The sequence below is a fragment of the Caenorhabditis remanei genome, chromosome IV (genome assembly GCF_010183535.1).
Source record: "Caenorhabditis remanei strain PX506 chromosome IV, whole genome shotgun sequence".
In the NCBI taxonomy this organism is placed as follows: domain Eukaryota; kingdom Metazoa; phylum Nematoda; class Chromadorea; order Rhabditida; family Rhabditidae; genus Caenorhabditis; species Caenorhabditis remanei.
The window spans coordinates 7,956,279-7,968,232 of record NC_071331.1 but is presented as its reverse complement, the minus strand read 5'-3'; the positions used below and the strand labels follow the sequence as shown (position 1 = coordinate 7,968,232).

The following is an 11,954-nucleotide window of genomic DNA, read 5'->3' as shown; positions in this document are numbered from 1 at the left end:
AGGGAATTGACTTTCGGTATGCGTTCAGAATTTTCTATAAACTTGCACACTGATAGTTTCGAATCTGCTCTAAACAATGATAATAGTGAAAAAGTGCAAAACTCCCGAAAAGTTGGACTTTTTTGCTCCGAAAGTTTGCTAATTTTTCATCATAGAAAACACGAGTGCCAATTCGGGAGGACAATCGGGTAATGAGCTCCCATGTCTTTCAGTTTCAGCAGGGTTACTTTAAAACTGGTAGTTTTTTAGAAACTAATTCACATTTCAGAGTGAGTAGGCTATAATGTATGATAAGCAATTAAAGACTGAGATTTGTTCATTCACCAATAAAAAATATTTGTCCCTTACCCAATTTAAAGGAGGACTGAAGTCTTTTTTAAAATTTCAGATTATGCCACTTCAGACAATTCTAACTTTCATCATTGAAGTACATATATGCTAAAAATCGCTCTAAACGCCACTTTTCCCGTTCTCCTGTCTTAAAAGGAGCCGAGGTGGAAGAGCTTTTGACGCAGCCGTGTAGTCCTCTCGGACAAGTTTTCGGCTCACTCCTATTCCTAGTTTCCTTGCTTTTTTTAAAAGTTTTCGTAGTTTTCTTTTTTTGCAATATAAATCGAGTTTTTCTCCCGAACCAAGTTGATTTCTGAATGCATCACTATATGGAGCACATGAATCAGTTCCGTTTTCAAACTACCTCTCATTAAACTCCTATTGTTGTTGTCTACCCTTCTTTTCTCGAAATATATTTTCTCTGAACCACTCTTCGATTTCCATTCAGCTCCGCCTCAAACTTGTTTACCTGTCTCATCCCAGGCTCTAAGTCATCTATACCACTCAAAATGGAACGACTCATCCGATATGGAAGTGTTGACGCAATTCCCTACTACAACTGTAGCTGGAAGACATCTGAGGAGTGGAATGAGTTGGGACTGAAACGACCAGTACTCGGATGGTTTTTGGTTTTATTCGGGGGAACTGTTGAGGTGAGTTTAAAGATATTCAATAATCGTTTTGCAGTTTCAGAAATGGAATATTTCTTGAGACTTTTATTAGAATATGGTGGGTTCTTGGAACCGATAAGAACTGTGCAAAAAAAAATTCCGAAAATTTTTGACCGAAAATAACAGAAAAATGTTAAGAAAAACTGTCTGAAAAATTGAGTTTTTCGGAGATAAAATCTCGAATTTGTATGAAAACTGTACGTATTTCGAAGACAGACCCACAGAAACGACTGTGCCAGCAGACCATTATGATGGCATTATCAAAGTATGGAACACGAATTTCAAAGCCAGAAATGAAAACTTTAAAACAGTTTTTTTTCAGGTTCTCTACTTGCCCATTCTTTACATCATTTTCAAAACCAAACTTATCCGCTATGCCTGCTACAAACTTATAGTATTTCTCGCTTTGACTGATATGAGTGCTACAGGTTTCATTAAAATCTCAGTTCTCCAACACTTCTGAATTTTCAGTGTGCAGTTCGATAATCAGTGGGATTCTTTACATCCAGGGAGCAGTGTTTTGCACCTATCCGACGTTTGAATACATCGCTGGCGGATTTGCAATTAGTGACTATTCACACGTTACAACGAGATCAAAATCTTCATTTTCCAGATACATGGTGCATGGCATGTGCCATAAACATCTCGTTGTTTACCAATCGAGTATGTAGTATTGCATTTCATGAATACATCGACGTCATCGAGGGGAAATTGACGTATTTTAGTATGGTTATATCGGGGATTTATGGGATGTACATTCTGTTTTTCACACCAATTATTTGTTTCAATTCGGTTGCGTTGGCATGGATTTCAGAGCCATTGTCGGAGAGAGAAGAGAGTCAAGAAGCTGATGAAATGGTAAGAACGAGATAAAATTCGACAATTGGTATGGGAATATGTATGGAGACTTATGAGATACTTAAAACAGAAAAAAGTAGTGCAGATCAAAGGACATCTGTTTTTTGGAAAGTTCCCAGTTTCGAATCATCAACTTTACGAGTGAGACTCGAGTGCCCAGATCCCCCCCATTACGAAGTCGACCTCTTTCGAACCACCAAAAGGTGAAAACTATATCCAAGAGACCCCTCTGAAAGTTTTTTTGAGAACGAACTTGAGTGCGAAAACTAGCTTTTTTTTTAGCTTTCTGACAGTATGTGACCTGCTAGTGTATTTCTGGTTCCGAATGAAATATTTTGTGAACTCCTAGGGCCCCTTTTAGGTTTTGAGGAAGAACTACATTTTGAAAATACGCTAATGATGACGAGACTTAAGCCAGTGAACTTCTGAAAAAAAGACTGACAAGACAGGAGTCGTTTTTGAGATTTCTATTTTTATTGAAGATGATTTTGTTTTTAGGTTTCAAGGTATAACGAAACCAGTTAAATCATTTTTTAACGCCCTCACAAAAACTTGAAACGTATTGACTTCAAAAACTTGAGTAAATATTTTATAACTTATGGAAACAGTAATCCAAAGCACACAGTTTCAACCGGTTTACTTAGTTTCAATCAGTTTACTCACTAGTTAATCAATGCTGTCTTTTTGAGATCATTGTTTTTTATATATAAGAATTATATAATGTGTGAAGCTAAATCATGAATCCATTCTGAAGGTACATAACCATTTTCCAAAACATGTTGAACACAGTTTCATTTATATGTTTTATGTTCAGAAAAAGTTTTGTCGCAGTTGACATAATATTTTCGCTCGTCTTGTCTTAATTTATCCTAGCAATAATTCAATTGCTTCGGTGAATTGTTCACTGTCTCAAAATTATTTGAAATAGTGAGATGAGACTGCACAATTGATCACAGTATTGAGGAGAAATGTTTATTAGCACCTAATAAGAATTTCAGAAGAAGAGAATATATTTTTCCGAAGAATCCTTAAAAGTTGCATGACTAGAAAGAAAACAGACAAAGTATCTTCCAAGATTGGAACTATGGAAATTTGTTAGAGTTTTGTAACGGTTGATTTATTAAAAAAAAAGTTTATCTCATCGAGGAAAAACTTTAATGAAACTTCTTCTGCCTGTATAAAAATAATCTGAATAGCTCTGAGTATCCCACAATTCAATTGCCTTTTCAATGGCTGACTAAAATTTACATTCTTTTTATTAATCAATATGTTTCTAGCATAATTTTATTTTAAACTTGAAACATTGAAATCAGATTTCTTTCAACCTCCGGGGCTTTTCAAAACCAAATGTTAGAAAACCGAAGCCTTGACAGTTCGACACAATTCATTTTGAAATCATGACCTTTCGGACAATTTTTGTTCAATTTACGTGAATCGCCAGTAATTTTTCTTCGTTTGTTGTCGAAATTTAATGGTTTCAAAACGTGAAGGTTGCCAATTGTCTTGGTTTCATAACGTCCCCGAGGCTTTTTTCATGAGCAGGATGTTTGACTTTATTGAGCAGAGAAAAACTTTGTGACCTAATCGTTAAGAGTTTAAACCAATTGAGCACTGAACGGCTTTGTGGGCTTCTAGAATTTTCCGGTGCAGAACTATGACAGAACAGACAATTCCAAGTGGTAAACTGTTCATTGTCGCTTTTATTTAAAAAATGATTCTGCAAAGGCACTCATTGGAAAAAAAAACCAGTTATAGTTTCATTGAGGATTCACGGTTTCTCATTTTTCATAATTACATTTCTTCTTGTATGATCCAGTTCTTCCAATTATTTCAGTACGACAATGAATGGCAATCATGGAATAACTATCTCTTCGTCGCTATCATGTTTTTCTTATACATCACTTATTGTGTTTTAGTGAAGAAGTTGGCTCACGGACAGAAATCCAAAAAATCGAGAGCGGTGAGTAATGGGAATTTGAAAAGAAAGCAGTTTGGAAGTTTTTTTCTATTATTGCGAAATAACTGAAATTAACTGAAATATAGACAGATAGAAACGGGAGATGTGTTATCATACAAGAAAATAGGGGAAGAAGAAAGGGCTCCTCCATCATCCAATCTTTGGAGTTTTGAATATTTTAAGAAAAGGAAACAGTAATAAATTTAATTTTACCATCTATACCAATAAAACATTTCCAGATATTCATCCAATGCGCTGTAATCTGTTTCTTCAACACAGTAACCGCTCTCGTCTACAATGCATTATCCCTCATGACACCTGCTCCATGGATTGTTCTTCTGGGTCAACTGTGTTGGTCTATCAATCATGGATGCCCTGCAATCATCTATTTGACTATGAATGAAACTATCAGAAATAGTTTTTTACAGTTATTCTGTAGACATAAAGTCTCGGTGAGTTTCGAGTTTTGTTGACCTGTGGAAATGAAATTTTACAGAAAGTGGAAACTACTAACAGTGGTCACAACACTCATCCAATCACGGTCTCTCATCAACATGTGATTTGAATGGAGTGGAGGAGAAGGACGGAAGATTACAAAATTAACGATGCTCAATTTTAAGGAAACTTAATGAAGCAGAAAAATAAATGTATAAATTGTAAAACAATCTTTAAAAAAGTAGAGCTCCATTTTTGAAGTTATAAAATTTTTTGTATGGGCACTCCCAAGAGTGTTATTGTCATTTTTAGACAAAATCGTACTATTTTGCGGACATGATTCATGCGATTACAAAATTGACGATGTTCAATTTTAAGGAAAATTAATGAAGCAGAAAAATAAATTTGCATATTGTAAAACAATCCTTGGAGCAGGTATCTGGAAATATTTCATTAAAATAGTTAGTAGGTGGTAACATTACATTTATTACTGTTTCCTTTTCTTAAAATATTCTAAACTCCAAAGATTGGATGATGGGTTTCTTCTTCCCCTGTTTATTCTCTATGATAAAAAAAACTCCCGTTTCAAGATGTTCTTATTTTAAAATCCCTGACTCACTGCCGATATATTGATGATCTCGAAGTTTTCCTTCCAAAATAAGCGCCCGAGACACAGTTTAAGTTGTTCAAATCCCTGCGTACTCAACAAAAAACTTGTAATCAGAAGCTCAAACAGATCTAGCTTTTCTTGAGGAGTTATGAAAAAGTGTTGTCTACTGTTACCTTTTTTAGGAATAGAGAAAACAAAGTTAGTAATAACGAAGAGTCTTCCAGAAATTATCGTTCACTAAATGTTTGGTTCCTTCTGACAGACTCATACCTTTCAAGGGTCACGTTGATGGAAAATTGATCAAATTTTAAGGCGATACTAGTGACAAGTATATATTATATGTTACCGATTTTATGAAAGGATTTTTGAAAAAAAAATAACTGTTTCGAAATTAACACTTTTTGATAACGAGAATGATATAGATGTTTGATTCACAATACAAAGTTTACTTTCCTTTATATGAACGCAATTTCAAGTAATGGTTTTTATTATCGCTTTGCGAACAACAGCCGGTTTGATTTAAAAGCACATGGAATTTGTTCAAAGGGTCTCGTAGTTAAAATGGATGAAATACTGTATTTTACTACGGTTTCGCATGTTTTCATGCTCCTTTAAATCGAGCTGGCCGGGGTTCGCACACCGGTAATATAAGAAGAGCTGAAATCTTATTAACAGAATTTCATGAAAACAATCTTCATGTAAGATACTAATTAGCAAATATGAAATAATGTTTCATTATTCCATGATAAATGACAAGGTTCATTCATCACAGTTCAATAGTATCCACAAATTGAATCAATGCGTAGACAAATGAGTGAGTGATGCTGGATGAGTACTGACTGATCCGATTCTCTTGTCACTTCCCAATATCATTTTCTTGAATTCCCGTTTGATTGTCTGATTCATTGTGATGTAGATCAAAGCAGGACATCCATGATTGACAGACCAACAGAATTGACAGAGAAGGAGCATCCAGTAATCGGGAGTGATGAGGGTGAGAGCATTGTAGACGAGGGCGATGACGGTGTTGAAGAAACAGATTATGCAGCATTGAATGAAGATCTGAGTAGAAGAACTAGGTATGGAGGGAGGGGTTTGTTGGGATCATGAGTATTTCTTATAAAATATCTATTATTTTGTGTTCAGTCAAAAATGTTAACACACTGAAACAGAATTTTTTTTCAAAATTTATGTCTCAAGTAGAAAAAGAAGGATTTGTATTAATGCTTTTCAAAGAGTTTACATAATGCATTCTTAATTGTTTAAAGGAGGACTGAAGTCATATTTTTTATTTCAGATTCTGATACTTCAGAACATTCTGAACAACTTTCATCATTGGAGCATATGCTAAAAATCGCTTTAAACGCCCTAAATTCACGTTTTCCCAGCTCAAAAGGAGCCTAGATGGAAGAGTTTTCCCACGCGAATTTCTCCCTCCGTGTAGTCCTCTCGGACAAAATTATTTATTTTTATTTCTCGTTTTTTCGTTTTCTTGATTTTTTATACAAAATTTCGTTTTTTATTCAATTTATATCGTAAAAAAAGAAGAAAAAACACGAAAATTTGTTTAAAAAATCAAGAAAACGAAAAAACGAGAAATAAAAAGAAATAATTTCGTCCGAGAGGACTACACGGGGGCAAAAATTCGCGTGGGAAAACTCTTCCATCTAGGCTCCTTTTGAGCTGGGAAAACGTGAATTTAGGCCGTTTAGATCAATTTTTAGCACATACTCCAATGATGAAAGTTGTTCAGAATTTTCTGAAGTATCAGAATCTGAAATAAAAAAATATGACTTCAGTCCTCCTTTAATTGGCTTAACGATACCAGTCATTTCGCAACTGTGACATTTCGTAACTGATCATTTTTCAAATACAGCCAACAGTTCAAAAATGTTTGCACAGTTGCTTGACTATATTTATTTTTTGTTTGAAACAACAATATTTTTTCTTGTCCATTCTTCTGAATTTGCTTTTCTACACTTTACAATTAACCATTTCAAAACTGTGACGTTTGGCAACTACTCATTTTTGGAGTAACGAGCTTCGAGTAAATCCACTCACCGACTTAGCCGCTTTCGACTTCTGGCCCATTGAAATCTTGTTGATCATTCCCAAATACAAAGTGAACAACACGAACATACACGTCACAAAAATCCAATTATTCCATGCTTGAACTCGATTTCTATAATATTCGGCTGCCTGCTCCGATGGTTTCATCTCAGATAAGGGATCGGGTAGCCAGATGAGCCATTCAGAGTTGAAACAGACAACTGGAGTGAAGAAAAGAACATAGAATCCATAGAAAATACAGAGGAAGATGCAGATGTAGGCGAGTTTCTTCTCGATGGAATTGGATAATCCGTGGAATGCAACAGAGATAACACGGTTAAGGAAGAGGGAAGTGGTGACGGAGCACGACATGCACCACGTGGCGATGGCAAATCCTCCTGAAAATTTAAAAATGTTTCGTGTTGGCTAGTTCAGTCTCTAGTATAAATTCCTGATATTATACTCCCGACTCGCCTGCAATATAAGTAAACGTCGGATAGACACAAAACACGGAGCCAACAATCAGCAGGGGGCCGGTTATCAAACAACTGCAGGCAGTGGCTGTCATGTCTGTGAAGGCGAGTAGAACCATTATCTTGTAGCATGTCATTTTGATGAGTTTTGATTTGAATATAATGTAGAGAATTGGGAGGTAGAGGATCTGAAAAGTTATGATTCAGAATTGAGAGAAATTCTCAAGGCGTGTGGTTTTTGGAATTGGTGATTGATTTGATTTAGGTAGATAAAAGTTGAAGATTTATGCACTCATTCAAGATGGAAACAGTCTTAGAAGTGCACAAAAGAGCACAAAATCAGCATACTTCCCATCAATATAACCTGTTTCCTCGGTGGACTAACCAAACTGAATGTTCAGGACACATGAAACTCAACAGAAACTGAAAAACTGTGGGAGGTCATTTTTCGTGTTCAACCTCATTAGGTCTGGTATAAATTAACATTCAGTTTCACAAATTATTGAAACATATTCACATTCTAAAAATGAATTGTTTCATGGAATGCTTGTTTATGTTGAAGCGCATGATACTATGTAGACTTTAGGAATACTGTGGGCCTAGGAGCCTGATCAGTTTCAACAAATCGTGAAACCGGAAAAAAGATTTGCTCCGAAAACAAAAAGTATGATGTTGTGCGAAAGTTTGTCATTTCAAAGTTCAATATTCCGTGAAATATCGCGAAAAATTTGAGACAGGCATCATCAAACTAAAACAAAATTTTCAGTTTCACAAGTTTAGTAACTTTAAATGGTGTTTGGTTAATGCAGTATGAAATCCGTGTCAGTTTAATGAAAGATAATCCTGATTGACGAAATCCCATTTCTTCCTCAGAAATAATTGCCACTTTCACAAAGTAGCGAAACGAAAGAACACAATTAATATCTTAATGAGTGCCGCCCGAATAAGATTAATGACAATTTCTCATTTCTTAGTCAGCTCTGGTTCGTACCGGTTTTGATTCGGGCAGTAATCATTAAACGTAGCATATAAAACTAGGTTTTGTGATACATGCAAAGAAAATTACAGAAAAACTTGAACTATTCAATCGAAAATTGTCACAAAACCTCTTCCTCTTTTTTTAATTTCAGAGTGCATCAAATCTCGTTTTCAGAAAAAAAACAAAATTAGTCTAATAAGAAAGCCAGAATTTGGAAATTTTTAATTTGAAACTCCAAAATCAAAGTTTTCTAATATTTCTTGGGGCACCAGCAAAAATCAAGAAAACATGAATTCCTAAAAGATTCTGGGACATTTTTGCGGTTCGATCAGATATATCATATTTTATTCGAAAAGGTAATAATTCTGTGCTTCTTTCAATTTATATTCCTTAGCAAACATCCTGCATTATAACATAACACCATTGATAAAATAAATACGTGAACTTTATTCGAATATCAAAAGCACGGAATTGGCAGCTTTGCCAACTCTGTGAAAAACAAAGGAATTGAAGGAAAAATATAAAAAACACGTGAACTAAACAGGGAAGAAAAGGATTTCCAGAATCGGCAAAGTTGCCGATCTTGTTATTAAAAAAAGATATTCCAAAATAATTAATTACGTGAGCTTTGTGACAGTAGGAGAAGAACATCTTCGTGGTTGAAATCGCTCATCGAAAAGAAAGATGTTGATAAGAGCAGTAGAGGAAGCCGATCGATGATTTGTATTAAATTTATTCAAGTCTCGTTGTCTGAAATTACCATCAGGATTATAGAGCTCTTTGGTTTTGAATACGAACCTCTTTTAAGGTAAAATTCCAGTTGCTTCAAAATAATTTTAGTGATAAACCAACACTTATGTATGTTTTGCAGATGTATTAGAGAATAAATTGATAGGTTCGGTCCTGAAATACGAATTTTTACAATACATGCGCCTTACCTGTCCGCGAGAAGAACACTTTTCCAAAATCTTCCCAATCCGAAAATGAAAAACATTGCAGAATGAGAAATGAATTTTTTTGACATTCAAATAAATATCAGCGAAGAAAGATCGTTGAAAAAATATCAACGTGCTCTAGATTTATAAAAAACATAGTTTTAGAGCAATGTTTGTCATTTTCTGACATGCGAGTGGAAAGATTTTGGAAAAGTGTTCTTCTCGCGGACAGGTAAGGCGCATGTATTGTAAAAATTCGTATTTCAGGACCGAACCTATCAATTTATTCTCTAATACATCTGCAAAACATACATAAGTGTTGGTTTATCACTAAAATTATTTTGAAGCAACTGGAATTTTACCTTAAAAGAGGTTCGTATTCAAAACCAAAGAGCTCTATAATCCTGATGGTAATTTCAGACAACGAGACTTGAATAAATTTAATACAAATCATCGATCGGCTTCCTCTACTGCTCTTATCAACATCTTTCTTTTCGATGAGCGATTTCAACCACGAAGATGTTCTTCTCCTACTGTCACAAAGCTCACGTAATTAATTATTTTGGAATATCTTTTTTTAATAACAAGATCGGCAACTTTGCCGATTCTGGAAATCCTTTTCTTCCCTGTTTAGTTCACGTGTTTTTTATATTTTTCCTTCAATTCCTTTGTTTTTCACAGAGTTGGCAAAGCTGCCAATTCCGTGCTTTTGATATTCGAATAAAGTTCACGTATTTATTTTATCAATGGTGTTATGTTTTACAAAATACAACTTTTATGTTACGCGAAACAGGAAAAACTCATAGTTGTTATTTTACTGGAATTCCCCACAAGAAATATCATCATTTGCTCTGATTGCAACTTTTTCTGTTCAAAAATATTGAATTTCACAGGGATAATCCAATATTTGCGAAAAGCAAATTTTCCTGTGAAAAGTCACAGAAATTTTAAAGTTTTCCGTATTTTGTTATGCGAAATTAAAAATTTCCAAATTCTGGCTTTCTTTAATCATGAATACGATGTTTTCAAACATTTAATTGTACCTTATCTGATCGATAATATTAATTATTAAAAGTAGCATCCGTTTCAAATTCTATTGAAACCGGAGCAAAATTATTCCATTCCACCTCTTGCTCCACAGGAGAAAATCTGATGATTATATGAAAAAGAGAATTCACAATCGGATATCACGAGTATCTTTTTCTTCTCAACTGCCACTAATTATAGCAAGAATGGACTGGAAGCTTAGCATGTTTTAGAGAAGTCCATGAGTTTTAAGGATCTAATAATGCAATAATTATGTTAGCAAGTGTAGGAAAACACACGAAACATTGTATGTAATCACAACTTGAACAATTCACAAACTCATGAAACATCTGTTTTGAAACTTTTCCGGAAATTTTCTGTAAAGTACAAACTGAATATTTTCAAATTTTGAAAATGTTGTTACATGTGTATGAAATCCACTCATTCCGAAAAAAAATTACCAGTTTCAGCATTCAGTGAAACCGGGGAAAAACATATTGATAGAAAAAAAGTTTCTAAAGTTCGTGACAAAAAGAAATAATACCAAATCTTCAATACGAATGTCATCATTTCCTCCACACTAACCTCAATAAAAACTCCAAAAACCGTGATTGGATATCCAAGCCATGGTCGTTTCACTCCAGTCGCCAACCACTCGTTTTGAGACTTTGCACTGCAGTTGTAATAGGGGATCTCGTCGACACTACCGTACTCGATGAGACGGTTCATTTAAATTAGGTCAAGTTGGAGTGGATTCTGAATTGAATGCATTTAGAAAACATTGTTTTCATTTATAGAGAATGATTGAAATGTAGCACTTAAAACACAAAAATAAAAAGTTTAAAAAGATGAAAATAACCCAATGGTACATGCACGTAGACCTTATATACACTTCCTTATGAAAAGAATGACGAAGTGCATCTTATTATTTTTAGGATTAGGATTAACTTATTGGGTACTTGAATCGGAAGTTTAGGTTTTGTTAAGATCATAAGATGAGTCTTAAGGGTAAAGCGAGTGTATTGTCTCTAGATGAATAGGAAAGGATTAGGAGTTGATCTCCGTATTTAATATTTTTAGATGTTGAATAAGTGCGAGCAGAAAATACGAAAATACTGTAGCTGCGGCTTGTTGAGCATAAGAAAAATTTTGTGGTTCTTGTTCTCCAGATCATTTAAAAATGTTTCGAAATAGCACGATTGGTTTGGAACTTAATCACAAAAGGCAAACAAAATTTCTGAAAGTTTTGTAACAGAAAACTTTCAGAAAATCCTTATTTTGAAAAAAGAACTCAAATCCTTCTCCAAATTAACGGCGATTGATAAAAACGAAAAATGACACATTTTACTTCATTCCCTTATATTTATACGCCACTGCAGACCTTTGGTCTATCTATTTGAAAATGAAAGCAATGAATTGCGAATTCATACGAGAATCTCTGATCTGTGACGATGTGTATCCAGACAAAACATCACGAAGTATGTACTCACTTTGGTGTCATCAAACACCTCTTTTTTGTGAAGTCATAATTTTTGATGAGTTCTGGCACGAAATTAATAGCAAAATATCATCTCATGCTCGCAGAAATAACAAAACATTGAAACAGTTTCTAATTCGAAAGTGAATTTTTG

At 34.5% G+C, this 11,954-nt stretch overlaps 2 protein-coding genes across 2 annotated transcripts; one reads left to right on the top strand and one right to left on the bottom strand.

Moving 5' to 3' along the window:
• Positions 1-839: 839 nt before the first annotated feature.
• On the top strand, positions 840-4,381 carry GCK72_012830 (uncharacterized protein; the record flags this gene model as incomplete). Its single annotated transcript, XM_053729435.1, has 7 exons — positions 840-983; positions 1,324-1,429; positions 1,473-1,568; positions 1,615-1,859; positions 3,694-3,819; positions 4,056-4,268; positions 4,313-4,381. The coding sequence occupies 7 exons, from the start codon at positions 840-842 to the stop codon at positions 4,379-4,381; spliced, it is 999 nt and encodes a 332-aa protein (XP_053584207.1).
• Positions 4,382-5,656: 1,275 nt separating this feature from the next.
• On the bottom strand, positions 5,657-11,052 carry GCK72_012829 (uncharacterized protein; the record flags this gene model as incomplete). Its single annotated transcript, XM_053729434.1, has 4 exons — positions 5,657-5,923; positions 6,923-7,308; positions 7,460-7,571; positions 10,909-11,052. The coding sequence occupies 4 exons, from the start codon at positions 11,050-11,052 to the stop codon at positions 5,657-5,659; spliced, it is 909 nt and encodes a 302-aa protein (XP_053584206.1).
• Between the last annotated feature and the right edge of the window lie 902 nt (positions 11,053-11,954).